Genomic DNA, 18874 nt, shown 5'->3' on the forward strand with positions numbered 1-18874 from the left:
GGTCAGGTATCACAGAGAGGAACCTGATGATAGAGAAGGTTCTCAGAGGAGGCCAGGAAAAGACATGAAGCCACACACCAGACTCACTGTATCCTCAGCTAGCATGAAGGAAGATTAGCCAAGTGAGGATGGAGAGAGGAGGGCATTCTTCAGGGAAGAGCCCAACAGGGACAAGGTTGGAGGAGACAGGAGAGAGGTCAGAAGAGGCCTGAGGAAGAATCCAGGAGCTAACTAGGAGCATGAAGCAAATGTGTTGGTGGAGGCGGCCATCTTGTGCCCTTGAAGGAGGGAGAAGCCTTGGGCTTTCCAGAAAACACTGTGCCCAGTCAGTGGGCTGTACACAGCAGGCCCTGCTCAGCACTGTACACGCAGGAGGCTTTTGGAGGAGAGAGGCAGGCCCCCAACTGACACAATCTACCAAGGAAAACACACGGTGAGAAGTTTAAAGCCCCGTGCTGAAGAGTCTGCAAAGGGGCCTTGGAAGTAAGTGGGGGGGAGCCTTAAGGAGGGAAGATGGTGTGTGCAAAAGTCCTATGGCCAAGGAAAACAAAGGCTGGGCGAGGGGGGGGGGGTGGCGCTGCACAGAGGGAAGGGACAGCTGGACATCTCTCTGCTAAAGGATCTAATCTCTATCCTCCTGGCCATGGGAGACGTTAACGAACTTAAGCAAGATATGATCAGATTTGCATTTCTGAAAGCTGTATCAATGTGGAGAAAAAGACAGGCCTCAGACTGGAAGACTTGTTAGGAGGCTATTAGTCTGCCAGGGGAACACAAGCCCACCACAGAGGAAACAGGGTGGAAGGGGCCCATGGCAGTCACAGCCTCCCCAGCTATTCAACTGTGTAAATGAGACTGCCACTCAATGACCTAGCAGAGAGAGATGAGGGCAAGGAGAATCAACCAGGGGGATGAAGGGTACAAAGAGAGAGTGTCCAAGTACCACAACTGAGGACAAACAGCCATTACACATATACCCACAACAGCTTCCATCAGTCCAGAGCACGTCCCACACAGAACCTTAAGCTGCCCTCTCCCCAGAGGAGGGATGTCACTAGTTACAAGGTAATCCACCCTGCCCAGCTTCTCTGCCCAAAGCCAGCACACAGGACAGAATCTGGCTCAGGGCTCAGCTAGGAAAGGCTGCGTGGCACCTGGAAGGAGCATTTACTTTAGACAACGCTTTCTGGGTACACTCTCCTGATTCACACTTCATGAGTCTCTGCAATCGGAGGGAACCTCGTGGGGCATGAGCTCTGCTGAGCCACAAAAGAGGTGGGCGGAGCCACAGCTTGCTTGGAGTTGGGGTTTCTGGGGAGGCAGAGTTATAAATGCCATGGAACCTGACAGGGTGAGCTCATCTTCAAAGGGGTCAAAAGATGAAATGACATTAGGAGATTACCCAGTCTCCTCCCTTGTTGGACATCTGAAGGCACTGCTGGAGTCACCTTGACAATCTGAATGGAGTTCTTACTCTTGCTGAAAATTCAGGAAGGATGAACTGGCGCCCGCAATGCCCCCATCAGTACTCAAAGGACACGGGCTTCATTAAGTTGGACCACGACCTTTCTTGAGTGGATTATCTACTCAGCAAAGGCGAGCATGCTAGTCTTTGTACATAGAAATTAAAAAATGCTAAGACCTTCAAAATAAAAGAAAGAAACCACCCTGATGGCCCTTCGTACCTCCTCCAAGGCCGTAAACCCGCCCGCCTCTCTCTGCACAGAACAAAGCCTGCGTGACCTCTCACTAGCACTGGGGGTGGGAGGGAGATATTTTAAATATCCCTTTAAATATCAAATCAGACAACCGATTTTAAATAGTTGAGTGTTTGCTTTTATTATTATATATAATAAAAATCTTCTTATGAGAAAGCAGACACCCCATGGGGAGGGGGGCAGAAGCCACGAGGGTGTCTCCAGTCAGTAACAGCTTCTGTTTAGACACCCCATCCAAGGGGGGGAGGGCAGAAGCCACGAGGGTGTCTCCAGTCAGTAACAGCTTCTGTTTAAAGGGTATACTTAACATTTTGAAAATGGAGATTTTTAGGAAGTATTTTATTACCACATAATTACTTTTTAAGGTAATCTTGGGATGACTGTCAAGTTCAGTAACTCTGTTTCCAGAGCAAGGCTTTCTGTGCCACTTTTGCTTCTGAGGTGGCTGCCCAGGTCCCCAGGTAAGGGCTTCAAAGAACCAGTGAACAAGGGCCAGAGCTATCTGGGTGTATGATGTGCTGACAATGGCCTGAAAGGGCCTGAAATGACAGAAAACGAGGGGGCGGCTGAAAACCATAATGCAACTTTGTTTTAGCACAATTCAAAGCTTTTATTTTGTGAAGGGCTCCAAGGCATGCTCATCCTGACTAATGGAACCCACATTCTGTGTTCATCTTCTGTCATCTCCCTGACAGCCGTGCTCCTTCTGGACAGGGTCATCTTTCAGATGGCAAATTTTTTACCAAATGAAGGGATGGATGAAGTAGCCCAGGAGGCAATTCTTCACCTTAAAATCCTAGTTTCTAGTTCTAATGCCCTCTGTGGCACACAGATGCCTCCCAAGGAACTTACTCCCTTGCTCCGCCCCTAATTTTCAACTACTTAGCCTAAGACTGCAGGCACAAAATACATCTTTCTGGAAGAAAGACGCCGCCTAAGTGTAATAAATAAAAGATGGTGTTAACGCCACTTAGGAGTCGGTCTCTTAATAAGCATCAGTTCAGACTAATTACTCCAATAAATCAACATGGGGATGAAAAGTTATTAGGGAATTGCCAGGCTGCCCACCACAAGCCCTCCCTCACGGAGAACTGGCCCTGCCTTCCCAGTGCAAGGCCAAGGACTGCACAGATGTTTTTAAGAAAAAGAAGAAGATAAGAGAAAGTTACCTTCTAGCCCACATTTTTCTCCTAAGGATAAGGTTTCAGAAGTAATAGTACCGTCAATGAAGATTTAAGTTTGACTCGAGCCTAGTAAACTTAATGCCACTTGCTTTTTTGATGAGCAAGCTGGTTAATAATTAAACACATGAAGATGATCTATTCAGGATGGATTTAAAGCATGGCCATAAAAACCCTTAAGCACTCGGCTGACATTTTGTTGTGCTGTAAAGCACAGCCTGCCAACAGTCCCGAGACGATGGCACTGACCGAGCAAGCAGTGGGAAGGTGGTTCCTGCCGACTATGGATGGGATCCCCCGGATGGGAGACTATTCTCAATTTCATCCATTTTACATCACACAACATATGCACACACATGCACACACATATATGTGCACACATTAACCTGTTCTCTCCACACAAAAGACAGTGTCTATCCACAAGCTTGGAGTGCTCAAGCACCCTACCCAAGTCACTAATGCTGTTGCTACTGACATTTCACCGGCTTAGTGCCAGAACCAGGCAAGGAGGCGCTGAACCCACAACCAGCTGGTAACTCATCCCATTGAGCATTCCCAGACACCTCTACAGTGTAAAGGGCAGGGGATGCTTGACTCCTGGACAAAGACCCAAACAGACACTACTTACCACAGAGGAGATTTGATGGGAGAGAAAAGAAAGACAGAGCCTTGACAGGATGGAAGCAGATACAGGTTACAGCTCCCAGGAGGAGGTAAGTAAAGGTTAGGTCTCACAAGGAGAAGGGGAGACCATGAAAAGAACACTTCTTTCACAGGCCTCTGCAGCCTTCCAATCTCTCAGGAGGCGCCCTGGCCTGAAGGAGCTTCTACTCTGACCCCATAGAGTTCATAAAAGATAGGAGTCTAGGCAAACCCCACGCCCCCAACTCCTCCATCACCCTGTCTCCTGTGTGTGTTTAATCAGGGCAGAGCAGCGTGGTCCACAAAACTAACAAGGTGATAGGAAGTGGTGAGTATATGTGTGCATGCCCGTGTGTGTGCATATGCAGGCATGCATGTATGCACACATATGTGTGTGCACATAGGCGTGTGTGTGTGTGTGTGTGTGTGTGTGTGTGTGTACATATATGTGTGCTTGTATGGGCATATGCATATATGTATGTGTACATATATGTGTGCTCACGTGTGTACATATGCATATATGTGTGTGTACATGTGTGAGTATACATGTGTATACATGTGTGCATTGTGTGTGTGTGCATGTGCGTTTGTGTTGCTGGGAATCAAACCAAGGGACTTGTACCACTGGCCTGCACCACTCTAGCCCTTTTTGGGTTTGGTTTTGGGTTTGGTTCTATTTTGTTTATGTTTTCTTGAGAGGTAGTCCCACTTGATCTTGAATTCACAATCTCCCTGCCTTAGTTTCCATGGTACTTGGATTACAGGTGTGAGTCACCACGTCCAGGCCATAATATAATTAGATTTAACACATCACATAAGACCCCCAGGATTATGACCAGTACTAGATTCCACACGATTGTCTTCAACTGCAGTAAAAGTCTGAGGATCGCCCAAATGATAAGTCCTTTGATCAGCTCAGTAGGAGGAACCCCAGAAACCACAGTCCTTATTCTGAGGAACATGGAGAACACCAGTTAAATCTGAAGGTTCCCCCCTTAACCCAATGAGCCAACTACTAGGCCTCTCATTTTATTGTCTCAGCACTCAGCTTAAAAGCAAACAAACCAAGAAACTAAACACCCCAGCTGAACTTGTTGACACCACCACAATCCAAGCACTAAGGGGCTAAAGCAGGACATCCAATCACTCCAAACCAGCCTGGATGGCACAGTAAGCAAGACTTCATCTCCAGCCGGACAGTAGTGGCACACACCTTTAATCCCAGCACTCAGAAAGCAGAGGCAGATGATCTCTGTGAGTTCAAGACCAGCCTGGTCTACAAAAGCTAGTTCCAGGACAGCCTCCAAAGCCACAGAGAAACCCTGTCTCAGGGGGAAAACAAAACAAACAAACAAACAAACAAAAAAACGGCTTCTTCATCTCCAGGGGATGAGGGCTCTGTGCTAACCACGCACGGCTGGCACTCACAAGGCCTGTCAGAACCCCACACATCCCGGGACACCTCTTCTAGAGTGAGGACATTTGTACACCAAACTTCTGGACCATCTCCCTGGCAACCAGTGATGTTGGCTGAAGAGGTGTCACCTACTTAGCACTGCCATCAATTCAAGGGTTAGAGAACAAGGCAGCAGCCCAAGGTCACACACACTTAACACTTAACTGAAAGACACAGAACATGGATGTTTCCTTGGTCCACACACCAGAGGACAGTGATGGGGGAGCTTGGGGCTTCAGGGCTCAATCCAAGGAAGGACCAACAAGTCATCACAGGGTCTTAACAGGGTGAGTGTGCAAGCCTGACTCTTGTGGACGAGGCACCCTGGCCTTCTACTCTGCACCACATCTCCTACCCATGCACCCCGAAAGAGCACACAGCCCAGCTTTTGGACCCCTATGCTCACCACTGGCCATGCCCAAAACAATCCCGCCCACACTGGACCTTTGTGACAGTCCCCATGCTCTGGGCTGCTTTGTCCCACCACTCTCTCCAGTCTGGACCATCTCATCTGCCCCTTCTTACCCTGGATGTAACAGATGGGTGCATGCCAAGGAAGAGCAGGGGAGCACAATCAACTGGGCTTGAATTTTCCTGGGTTCCAACATATGAATGTGGACCAATGTGTCAAGTCACAGGTGAGGCAGAGCTGGGCACCTGGATGAAGAACTCCAGACAACCCCAGAGAAGCCACTGACTTACCACATTCACTTTGGCTATTTGGCTTCCAGTCTCCTCCTCCAAAGAAACCAGAGACCATGACAGAAAGTCAAACAAACATGTCTCTCAATGAAGTTAGATCCTGACATCCCCTAAGTTGAAAACACGCTTAAGTAAAAAACACATTCAATCTATTTCACCTTTCTGAACATCACAGTTGACCTCAACGTGTCCAGACTTCCATTATCCCAGAGGTGCATGGAACCATCTAGCACAAAGCTTGTTTTATCATAATCTGCTAGTCAAATATTTATTGAGTCTGTAATCCCAGCACTTAGGAAGTAGAAGGATCATCTCGAGGCTGAGGTCAACATGAACTACATGAGATCTCATCTAAGAGACTGGGCCAGCAAGATGGCCCAGCAGGCCCAGAAATGACTCTGTTATTCTGACCGCTACACATTCACTGTGGCCCATAGACCCCCAACATAGAATAAATAAATGCAAAATAAGTTAAACAAAAACACATGCTGAAGAGCTTAGAGGCATGCACACACACACATGCCACAGAGATGGGTGGTGCCCTGGTAGATAGGCCAGGATGAAAGATCATAGCTGCTACCAAACGTCATCACCCTCTCACCACCATCCGGTGGAACCCTGATACGTGGGTGACTTCCCAAAACTGGGATCCACATTAAGTGGAAATTTTTATTTAAAAATTTTTGTGCATGTTGTCTGTGCGTTTGTACGTGAGTGTGCTGGGCATGGGGCGGTGAGGGGACAACTTTCACAAGTTGGTTCTCTCCTTTGATTACGTGGGCCTCAGAGCCTGAACTCAAGTAGTCAGTCTCGGTAACAAGCGGGGCTGTGCCTGCTGAGTCATCTCTACAACCCAGCATTAGGCTTCCTGAAGTTGTTTTTGACTTAACTGGACAGCCTTTGCTTCCGTGTGTACCGAAGTCATTACGCATTCTGAACCTGGGAGGCCAGGTGAGCAGCTGCAGCTGAGATGTTTCCCAAGAGTCTGTAGTTACAATGGCTAAGTGTGTGAAACTTCTGAGACCAGAATTCCAATGTCTGTATGTGCCAACTGGGTAAGAGCCGCGATCCCACACTACTTCCCAAAGGCAGAGAAACGGGTGACTCTCAACACCCCAAATTGTGATCACCCGCTGTGGGCTACACGTAGGTGATATTGGGGTGATCACACCAGCCAACCTCAAGTCTACCTCCACAGAGTCTAGCTTCATCCTTTCCTTCCTAGCGCTTACCAAAGCCTGCCATCATCTTGCATACTAGTCTGATGAGCTCTATAGGACTCCAGTGCCCAAAACATGCCACGACGGAAGGATCCAGATGGACATGGTCTTCGTTGCCTCGCGGCCCTTACATTTGGTGAAGGGAGGCATACATACATACATACATACATACCTACATACACACACGCGCACGCACACATAAATACGTGTGTGCGGACGTGTGCGTAGAATGTATGTGAACACAGTGCAACAATGCATAAACTGTGCACACATATTTGTGTAACGTGCACCTTCTAATTCACGTGTGCATGCTTGCATGTATACAGTGCACCTTTGCACACACACAAACGTATACACCAAGTGTGTGGACTCCACAGAAAGTGTGCATGGGACTCCTGGGCTGTAGCTGGCTGCCTCGTGGGGGGAGGGGCTGGCGAGCAGGGGACTCGGGCAGATTCCATGCACTGGCTCCACATGCATGCATTAGGCGCCTGGTGCACGCGGGCCTCAGGCGGACAGCGTCCTGCCCTCAGGGCGCGTCCCTTCCGGCGCCGGGCGCTGAGTGACAGCTCCCGGGCCGGCCGCCCGCTTACCTCGGAACTTGAGCTCGTGCTGTGGCTCGAGGCTCAGGACCTGCTCCACCTTCGCCATGGTCCTCCCCGTCGGGGGCGGCGGCGCGGGCGGGGGCGGCGGCCTGGGCGGCGGGGCGCAGGGGCGGAGGGCGAGGCCGCGGTGCCCGGCGAGCTTACGGCACGCACACACGTAGGCACGCACGCCCCGACGCACGCACGCACGTAGGCACGCACGCAGCAGCGGCCCGGCTCCGGCACTGGCCGGAGGCTCCGGCGGCGAAAGGGAGACTGCGCGTGCGCGGAGTTTTCTGGGCCACTGCGCAGGCACGGCCGGGCCGGCGGGGGCGGAGCTTCCACCGCAGGGGGCGTGGTCTCGCGCTGCTTGGGAGGAAGGGCAGTCTGTGGCTAGACAGTTTAGTTAGCGCCTGCGGGGAGAACTGTTAAGTGCTTTACTTAATAATAATAATTAACAAGAATAAACTTCCACTTTCTTCCCGCACGTGTGGTGCCAAGCTCTGCTGAGCCTGAATATAATAAAGTACTTATTATTGTTACAAACACGATGTTTATGGGTTACTGATATGTGCTAGGCCTCGTGACAGTTCATAAATAACAATTATAAATATAATAAACAGGCAATTATTGTTTGCTTATTTCGTGCCACTCTGCTGAATGCTTTCAGTAACTGTCATAAATAAAAGCTATTCTGCATTCTGTGTTTACCAAACCGCAAAGCACTGCACTGAACCGTTCGCTAATAGATACCATTATTCGTTTATGCAAGAAATATTTAGAAACACAATCACCAGAAAACGACCCGCCTCAGACCTTTACTGGGACCTTGTGGAGAGAATGAATTGGTTACACATAATTCACATGATTAAATAAATCACATGATGGAAAGGATCTGGGAGCCTAGGTCTGTCTAGTACCCAAAATAGGCGTTCTATCCTCTTACTAGCGTGTGACTAATATCTCATTGTGTAACGTATACTATGTGAAATAGATCTTAATAGCCTCCTCATCAGACAGACATATATGAAGTAAACACGGCCAGTTGTTCACCATGGTCGACCACATATGTATGGCAGGGATAATGTCTGTGTCTCTCAGGCATTTCCCACTTTGCGTGTACTTGGACTTGCTTTCATCATAAAGGTTTTTAGGGGTAGTCTCTGTCTTTTAGCTTGTGTATCTAATCCATTTATACTTATTATATTTGCTGGTGTACCTGGATCTATTTTACTAGCTTACATTGTTTCTTCTGTTTGGTTTACTATTTTCTTTTTGTCTCTCATGCCTTGCTTCTTCAGGGTTGTTTTCACCTCAGTCTGGTCTTTCCTTGCATGGTCTGCTGCTATTGCTCCCATGCTTATTTAAATTCTTAACACGCGTACTGATGCCATGAAAGTCTAGCTTTTATGATTGTTTTGTCTGCTTTCTTGAAGCAGTTGACTCTAGGCACCCACTCCTCAATTATAGGCCTTAATTATTATTAATTATATGCCTTCAAAGGAAATATGCGCTTCCCTCAGTCTGTTAGTGTCTCGCCACACTTTCTTTGCATTTGTCATGCTTGGAACTCTTTGGGCTTTCTAAATTGGCTGATTGGGTATCTTTCATCAAGCTTTTCAGTCAATATTTTTCTTAATTTCACTCTTCTTGTTGTTGTTTGCTTGTTTTGCTTTGGTTTTAAGACAGGGTCTCATGTCCCAGTCTCTCCCTGAACCCACTATGCAGCTGAGGATGTCCTTCATTCTCAGACCTCCACCCCCTGAGCTCAGGAACTCTGGGTGTTAGCCATCACATCCCTTTCATGCAGGGCTGGAGTCCAAGACTACATTCTAGCCAAGCCCTCTACCAGCTGCACTCTCTCTCCAGTCTGTAATTCTATTTTATTTTTGAATCAGGGTTTCATTACGTAGCACAGGCTAGCCTGGAACTCACTATATAGAGACCAGGCTGGCCCCAAGTCACTTTATTATTGTTGCTGTTGTAAATTACACCTAACTCAGAACTTCCTATGTGCATTTTAAAGAGTGTGGCCCAGAAGTACTGACCACTTCATGTTGCCTGTAGCCTTCTAGCTCACCCATCCCCAAGCTTGCATCTTGCAAAGCTGAAATTCATCGTCTCTTAAACGGTAAGTCTGAATTTCCCTTCCCCAGCCTAAGCCCTTAGCAGTCATCGTTCTGTTTTCCATCTCTGAATTCAAGTGTTCTGGTACCTGTGGAAGGGGCACCACAGTAGGTCCTTTGTGACTGGATTACTTAGCATTGAGATGGGAAGGCACTGGGAGAGAAGTGGGGGTGAGGGGGTGAGGAGAGGAGAGCCCCACCTCCCTGGGACACAATCTTCCCTTCTTTCTGACTAAATGTCAAGATTCTCAACACCACTGATTGTCAGTAAAGGACACAGCTCTCACTGCCAAGGACTAAAAGAGATGGCTATCCTGAACCTAACAGGAGTGAAGTGACCATGGCTGGGAACGCTGAGTTTGCTCTCCCCAAATGCCATGTCCCAGCCAAGTAGTAACCCATGAATTGTCTATAGCAACAGAATGAAGAAAGTTACAAAATAACATTTTCAAATACTTAGGTGGGGACATGGGGTAGGCAGGTTACAGCAGAGAGGGGAGAGCTCTGCTGCAGGCCATAGATACAGCATTCTTATGGAAACTAGGGGTTGGTTCATATACTCCTAAGGATTGACGTAATGGTCACACAAGCTGTTAGGCTGGGCAGTAGATGCGGGCGACAGATGGCTATTAGGGGCACCGTAAGATGCCCTGTGGTGATTTGGCTCTGGACTTGCAACATCCCAACCCCTCCACATCATTTCGGTTCTGCTCAGTCCACCAACCTTTGAAAACACAGCTTCTGTCCAAGACTTCTCGATCACCTGATGAAGCCAAAGTTCCTGGAGACTTCATGTGTGTCTCCCTGAAGGCCTCTCAGACAAGGGTTCAAGAACTACTGGAAACTGTGAGTTTTACCATATCAGCACCCATGTCTCATCCCTAGATTGGAACAGTGTGCTGGAGACAACCAACTCCCTTACAGCTCCACTGACAAAGCATAACCCTTTAAGTAACCCAGCTTAAATACTGCTTTTACACTTAACTTCAAAACTTCAAACTCTACTTAATCTTTAAAATTTGTTTTAAAAAAAAATGCTTCCCAATCAAAGCCATGGATCATGTCCAGAGCCATTGTGAAGGTGCCCAAGCGCTGGTAAACACGGCGGAGCACATGCTCAATGTCAGCACTTGGGATGCAGAGGAACACAGATCTCTGTGAGTTCAAGGCCTACCTGGTCTACATGGGGAATCCCAGGCCATCTTAGAGAAGCCCACACCCATGACTTGGGTGTACACTGCCTTTTTCATAGGACTCTGTCTAAATACTTAATAAACTCACTCAGTTTGCCTTTAGTCTGGCTCATCTTGAAATTCTTTTCTGTGCCTTCATCAAGCATATGGCTTCACCTGAGCAGAGGTCTCTAAGGAGGAGGGGAGCTCTGCAGGCTGTTGGCAGCAGTGCTGGACTGTGTCTCACTGCCACCACTGCTGACAGCGTGATGTCCCTCAGGGCTCATCTATTGTGTAGCATGTGTGACAATATCGCTTTCAAAGGCCACCTCAACCCACACTCTCACTCTTAACACCTGGAGTTCTGGTTGGCATTTTTGTTCATGATGTTTTGGAAACTGCAGGCTGTTTTCCAACCGTGGCTTGTAAAGGAGCCCAAGTGCTTTGTTAGCAGGGTCTGGAAAGAAAGAATGGGAAGTGCTGGGATGCCTTCTGTTGTTCGGGAAACTTCTATTTGGCTTTGCTAAAGTGCTTGCACTCATAGCTATGCACGGTGTCACAAACATTAGCAAAACACATTTATTACTGGGGATTGTTCTACAGAGATTAATGAAGGACGGGAGGAGTGGAGGGGGAGAGGGAGGGGGAGAGAGCCAGTGAAATAGCCCCACCTTTTCATAGCAGCCTTCTCGTCTCTTAAGAGATCACATCGTCATTGTCATCGTCATCGTCATCGTCATCTATTGGATTTGGCCTTTCTGTGTAGGTCAGTTGGTCCAGAACTCACTTCATAGTCCAGGTTGGCTTCTCATTCATGATCCACCTGCTTCGCATCCTGAGAGGCAACATTGTGGCCGTGAACTACTGCCCTCCAGTCCATCTGCTTGGCTTTTGCTTTCTTCCCACCGTCTTTGGTGCAGGAGACTCTTGCATGCTAGCAAGTGTCTTTTGGCCACAGCCACAGCCCTCTGGATTCCACCCTGGCCTTCCATCTTTATGTCCCATGTTACAGATAGATCTAGATCTTCCTTTGGGTCATTTGTCATCCCTTAGGCTGCCAGTGAGTCTTTCAATTGTGGTCTCGGTTTAAGGCTACAACTATGCTATGCGCCTCTGTATGCTTGCCTGGTCATTCGGATTTGCAACAGACCTCACACCCTGCCTCCCAGGCATGATGCCACACAGCTTTAGTGTTGGTTTCTCTTCATGCCTTTCTAGGCACTCAGAAGTAACAGTATCCAGGTCAGTTGGCGAAGGAAAGTTCATACAGAACCCCCACAACCCACTACCAAGGCCACTTTGTAAATGCACCCACTGAGCAGGCAGCAACAAAAGGGAAGCAGAATGTTGTCCACAGAGTGCATTGTCTGCTTAGTCACTACAGAACCACTGATACAGAGGCAACCTTCTCATGGGAATGTCCCATCTTGATAAGCATGCCAAGATCTGGTGACCAGACTTCCACATCTATTCTCTGTCCCTGATCATTCACTGCAGATGACCATATACATGCCTGTGCTCCTGCATGCAGCTGTGTTCTTGCATGCACTATATTCATGTTCCAAACACCTGTGCTCACGGCCATGCACCTGTGCTCCTCCTGTCCCATGCATCTGAGCTCCTGACCATGCACCTGGGCTCCTGACCATGCACCTGTGCTCCTCAACATGCACCTGTGCTCCTGACCGATGCACCAGTGCTCCTGATCATGCACCTGTGATACTGAGCATGCACCTGTGCTCCTGACCATGCACCTGAACTCCTGACCATGCACCTGTGCTCCTGACCCATGCATCTGTGCTCCTGACCATGAACCTCTGTTACTGAACATGCACCTGTGCTCCTGACCCATGCACCTGTGCTCCTGACTATGCACCTGGACTCCTGACCATGCATCTGTGCTCCTGACCCATGCACCTGTGCTCCTGACACATTCACCTGAGCTCCTGACCATGCACCTGAGCTCCTGACCCATGCACCTGTGCTGCTCACCCATGCACCTGTGCTCCTCACCCATGCACCTGGGCTCCTGACCATGCACCTGTGCTCCTCAACATGCACCTGTGCTCCTGACCGATGCACCAGTGCTCCTGATCATGCACCTGTGATACTGAGCATGCACCTGTGCTCCTGACCATGCACCTGAACTCCTGACCATGCACCTGTGCTCCTGACCCATGCATCTGTGCTCCTGACCATGAACCTCTGTTACTGAACATGCACCTGTGCTCCTGACCCATGCACCTGTGCTCCTGACTATGCACCTGGACTCCTGACCATGCATCTGTGCTCCTGACCCATGCACCTGTGCTGCTCACCCATGCACCTGAGCTCCTGACCCATGCACCTGTGCTCCTCACCCATTCACCTGAACTCCTGACCATGCACCTAAGCTGACCCATGCATCTGTGCTCCTGACCCATGAATCTGTGCTCCTGACTATGCATCTGTGCTCCTGACCCATTCACCTGAGCTCCTGACTATGCACCTGTGCTCCTGACCCATTCACCTGATCTCCTCACCCATGCACCTGTGCTCCTGACCCATTCACCTGATCTCCTCACCCATGCACCTGTGCTCCTGACCCATTCACCTGTGCTCCTGACCATGCATCAGTGCTCCTGACTATGCACCTGTGCTCTGACCATGCACCTGAGCTCCTGACCATGCATCTGTGCTCCTGACTATGCACCTGAGCTCCTGACCCATGCACCTGTGCTCCTGACCATGCACCTGAGCTCCTGACCCATGCACCTGAGCTCCTGACCATGCACCTGAGCTCCTGACCATGCACATGTGCTCCTGACTATGCACCTGTGCTCCTGACCCATTCACCTGAGCTCCTGACTATGCACCTGTGCTCCTGACCCATTCACCTGAACTCCTGACTATGCACCTGTGCTCCTGACCCATTCACCTGAGCTCCTGACTATGCACCTGTGCTCCTGACCCATTCACCTGATCTCCTCACCCATGCACCTGTGCTCCTGACCCATTCACCTGTGCTCCTGACCATGCATCTGTGCTCCTGACCATGCACCTGAGCTCCTGACCATGCACCTGAGCTCCTGACCATGCATCTGTGCTCCTGACTATGCACCTGAGCTCCTGACCCATGCACCTGTGCTCCTGACCATGCACCTGAGCTCCTGACCCATGCACCTGTGCTCCTGACCATGCACCTGTGCTCCTGACCCATGCAACTGTGCTCCTGACCATGCACCTGAGCTCCTGATCATGCACCTGAGCTCCTGACCATGCACATGTGCTCCTGACTATGCACCTGTGCTCCTGACCCATGCACATGTGCTCCTAACCATGCACCTGTGCTCCTGACCATGCACCTGAGCTCCTGACCATGCATCTGTGCTCCTGATCCATGCACCTGTGCTCCTGATGATGCATCAGTGCTCCTGACCCATGCACCTGTGCTCCTGACCCATGCACCTGAGCTCCTGATCATGCACCTGAGCTCCTGACCATGCACATGTGCTCCTGACTATGCACCTGTGCTCCTGACCCATGCACATGTGCTCCTAACCATGCACCTGTGCTCCTGACCATGCACCTGAGCTCCTGACCCATGCACCTGTGCTCCTGATGATGCATCAGTGCTCCTGACCCATGCACCTGTGCTCCTGACCCATGCACCTGTGCTCCTGACCATGCATCTGTGCTCCTGACCCATGCACCTGTGCTCCTGACCCATGCACCTGAGCTCCTGACCATGCATCTGTGCTCCTGACCCATGCACCTGAGCTCCTGACCATGCATTTGTGCTCCTGACCCATGCACCTGTGCTCCTGACCCATGCACCTGTGCTCCTGACCATGCATCTGTGCTCCTGACCCATGCACCTGTGCTCCTGACCCATGCACCTGAGCTCCTGACCATGCATCTGTGCTCCTGACCCATGCACCTGAGCTCCTGACCATGCATTTGTGCTCCTGACTATGCACCTGTGCTCCTCACCCATGCACCTGTACTCCTCACCCATGCACCTGTGCTCTTGACTATGCACCTGTGCTCCTGACCCATGCACCTGAGCTCCTGACCCATGCACCTGAGCTCCTGACCCATGCACCTGAGCTCCTGACCATGCATTTGTGCTCCTGACTAAGCACCTGTGCTCCTGACCATGCACCTGTGCTCCTGACAATGCACCTGAGCTCCTGACCATGCACCTGTGCTCCTGACTATGCACCTGTGCTCCTGACCCATGCACCTGTGCTCCTGACCCATGCACCTGAGCTCCTGACCATGCATTTGTGCTCCTGACCCATGCACCTGTGCTCCTGACCCATGCACCTGAGCTCCTGACCCATGCACCTGTGCACCTGACCCATGCACCTGAGTTCCTGACCATGCATCTGTGCTCCTGACCCATGCACCTGAGCTCCTGACCATGCATCTGTGCTCCTGACCCATGCACCTGAGCTCCTGACCCATGCACCTGAGCTCCTGACCATGCATCTGTGCTCCTGACCCATGCACCTGTGCTCCTGACCCATGCACCTGTGCTCCTGACCATGCATCTGTGCTCCTGACCCATGCACCTGTGCTCCTGACCCATGCACCTGAGCTCCTGACCATGCATTTGTGCTCCTGACCCATGCACCTGAGCTCCTGACCCATGCACCTGTGCTCCTGACCATGCACCTGAGCTCCTGACCATGCATTTGTGCTCCTGACCCATGCACCTGAGCTCCTGACCATGCATTTGTGCTCCTGACCCATGCACCTGAGCTCCTGACCATGCATTTGTGCTCCTGACTATGCACCTGTGCTCCTGACCCATGCACCTGTGCTCCTGACCTATGCACCTCAGCTTCTGACCCATGCACATGAGCTCCTGACCATGCACCTGAGCTCCTGACCCATGCACCTGAGCTCCTGACCATGCATTTGTGCTCCTGACTATGCACCTGTGCTCCTCACCCATGCACCTGTACTCCTCACCCATGCACCTGTGCTCCTGACTATGCACCTGTGCTCCTGACCCATGCACCTGAGCTCCTGACCCATGCACCTGAGCTCCTGACCCATGCACCTGAGCTCCTGACCATGCATTTGTGCTCCTGACTATGCACCTGTGCTCCTGACCCATGCATCTGTGCTCCTGACCCATGCACCTGAGCTCCTGACCCATGCACCTGAGCTCCTGACCATGCATTTGTGCTCCTGACTGTGCACCTGTGCTCCTGACCCATGCATCTGTGCTCCTGACCCATGCACCTCAGCTTCTGACCCATGCACATGAGCTCCTGACCATGCACCTGAGCTCCTGACCCATGCACCTGAGCTCCTGACCATGCATTTGTGCTCCTGACTATGCACCTGTGCTCCTCACCCATGCACCTGTGCTCCTGACTATGCACCTGAGCTCCTGACCCATGCACCTGAGCTCCTGACCCATGCACCTGAGCTCCTGACCATGCATTTGTGCTCCTGACTATGCACCTGTGCTCCTGAGCATGCATCTGTGCTCCTGACCCATGCACCTGAGCTCCTGACCCATGCACCTGAGCTCCTGACCATGCATTTGTGCTCCTGACTATGCACCTGTGCTCCTGAGCATGCATCTGTGCTCCTGACCCATGCACCTGAGCTCCTGACCATGCATTTGTGCTCCTGACTATGCACCTGTGCTCCTGACCCATGCATCTGTGCTCCTGACTATGCACCTCAGCTCCTGACCCATGCACATGAGCTCCTGACCATGCACCTGAGCTCCTGACCCATGCACCTGAGCTCCTGACCATGCATTTGTGCTCCTGACTATGCACCTGTGCTCCTGACCCATGCACCTGTGCTCCTGACCCATGCACCTGAGCTCCTGACCATGCATTTGTGCTCCTGACTATGCATCTGTGCTCCTGACCCATGCACCTGAGCTCCTGACCACTGTGCTCCTGACCATGCACCTGTGCTCCTGATTGTTTTTGCTCCTGTCCATGAATTTATATTCCTGACTCTCTGTCTGTGTTCCTAGTCCTCTCTCAGCTACACTAAGTAGATAATCACACATATTTCTTGAGATTCTGATAAATGGCAATGTCCATTTGAGCTGTTACTATGCAATCCAGTTAAATCTTGGGTGTGATTTTCATCTAGGTTGAAAGGGTTGCTTTTCTATGAAAGCCCTATTTCTCTGGCTGTGATTCAAGCTGAAAGCACATAGGCTAGAGCATGTCATTTGCTTCCCATAGTTGCCCATGGTCTCAGAAGCAGCTGTCTCTCCCCAGGTTCTCTAGTCCTCATCGCTTCATCAGCACAGCAGCTGCAGGGATCACCACAGCTTCTGTGGCAGGTGACTATGTCATGCAATTGGCAGGGGTGTCAGTACCCAGTGTTACATGGGAAGCCAGCTTCCCAGTAACCAGAATAACTCTCATTTGTAGCCTAAATACTCCCGCCATGACTTATTTTAAAACAACATCAATCAAAACAAGTAAAAAGTAGATGTGTGTGGTTGGCTCTCATTAGCTGTGTGAGCTCCTGCTGGTGTTCAGCTGAGCCTGTCCCTGTTCCTAAAGTCATATAGGAATCTGGTGGTATCAACAGGTGAACCTCTAGGGGACACTGCCATGCATAGGGCAGGGGAACCCATGGAAGAGAGCTCAAAGGAGCCTTGTGGATGTGAGCAGAGTCCCAAGGAAGAAGTGCTGGCTGGCCAGGGCAATATTGCTTACTATGGGAATGCCCGGAGGCTACAGTGTACCACTTTTCCTGGGAAGGTGTAAACAAACACCCATTCATCCTAGATAGCACACCAAAGGCACACTAAAGAAACATTTTCACTCTCTCACTGGCAAGTCCAGCCAATGACCCAGTGAGTTTACTGTGTTTACTCACAGGGACATAAATAAGGGGTTAATTACAAGGGCATGGCTGACTCAAGTCTACACCAGAATGGGTGACAACTCAAGAAAGCTGCATCCCTGGAGCTCCTTATCAAAATTTCAGGCAGCACCAAAGAAGGGGCTCCTCTCCCTCAGCAGTTTCTCCATGCTTCTATAACCTTAGGGGCCTTGTGAATCATATAACTTTCTGACCTTCCTGAGGCTTGTAAGTTTCATGGGTTTTCTGAGCCTTGTATGTTTCCTGAGACTTGTGAGACTTCCTTCTCCACCCAGAGGGGACTACTCCAATGTGGAGGGGAAAACCACACAACAGGTTACTTCTGGGATTGTAGGAAAGAAACATCAGGAGACTGGGACAATTATAATGCTGAATAAAGGACCATTGCTAAGCTGACAATGACAGAGCACAAGCCGCAAGGCTTTCCCATGCCCTCACCCCTGTTTGATCCTTTTCTTAGGGACCCATCCTGGTGGACCCTGGCAGGAACCTTACCTGACAGAAATGACAGCTGCAAGGTAACAGTTTCTTTTCTCCCACCCAGTTTCCTTTCTTTTACTTTTTCTTTTTCTCTTTCTGTTTTTGTTTGTTTGTTTGGCTGGTTGGTTGGTTGGTTGGTTTTTTTGTTTTTTTGAGACATGATTTCTCTGTGGCTTTGGAGGCTGTGCTGGCACTAGCTCTTGTAGACCAGGCCGGTCTCGAACTCACAGAGATCCGCCTGCCTCTGCCTCCCGAGTGCTGGGATTAAAGGCGGTTTTAAATTTGAGAGCCTGCCTCACTATGGTCTTGTGCTCTCCATCCCCCTGCCTCAGCCTCCAGAGTCCTTGAATTATCGGTGTGGACCTGCCATTGCAATTACTGACTGCCATGTAGCTATCCAGCCAAGAACCTCGCATTTCAGCGACCCATTTATGTTCTCTCTTACACACTGGCAAAGGCTGCTGATGCTTCTCATTCAAGGGCTCTCGCTGCTGTGTTCCATCATGTTGAGGAAACCATGGTGGCAGGCATGTGAGGGAGCCAGTCTCATATCTAGAGGGATGCACCAGGGAGGAGTGAAGTGGATTCTCAGCTTGTGGAATGAAAACTCTTGAGAAGAAGCCATCCCACGAAGACTAACTGGATGATTCGAACTCAGTACTGGCGAGAGGTGGGAACATTGCAGGTCCAAAGGCCAATTACTTGACTCAGGCTAGTTCCAGCCCTCTGGGA

The 18874-nt window shown here is 50.2% G+C and overlaps 1 protein-coding gene across 1 annotated transcript in view; it reads right to left on the minus strand.

Moving 5' to 3' along the window:
* The window catches only part of Vapb (VAMP associated protein B and C), a 36952-nt gene extending 29287 nt beyond the window's left edge, over window positions 1-7665 (minus strand). Inside the window, exon 1 of the mRNA XM_027419835.2 lies at window positions 7513-7665. Coding sequence (XP_027275636.1) covers window positions 7513-7570 — 58 coding nt within the window. The 5' untranslated portion in view covers window positions 7571-7665. The remainder of the gene's footprint in view (window positions 1-7512) is intronic.
* Window positions 7666-18874: the final 11209 nt, after the last annotated feature.

The sequence above is a fragment of the Cricetulus griseus genome, chromosome 6 (assembly GCF_003668045.3).
Source record: "Cricetulus griseus strain 17A/GY chromosome 6, alternate assembly CriGri-PICRH-1.0, whole genome shotgun sequence".
Classification (NCBI taxonomy): Eukaryota; Metazoa; Chordata; class Mammalia; order Rodentia; family Cricetidae; genus Cricetulus; species Cricetulus griseus.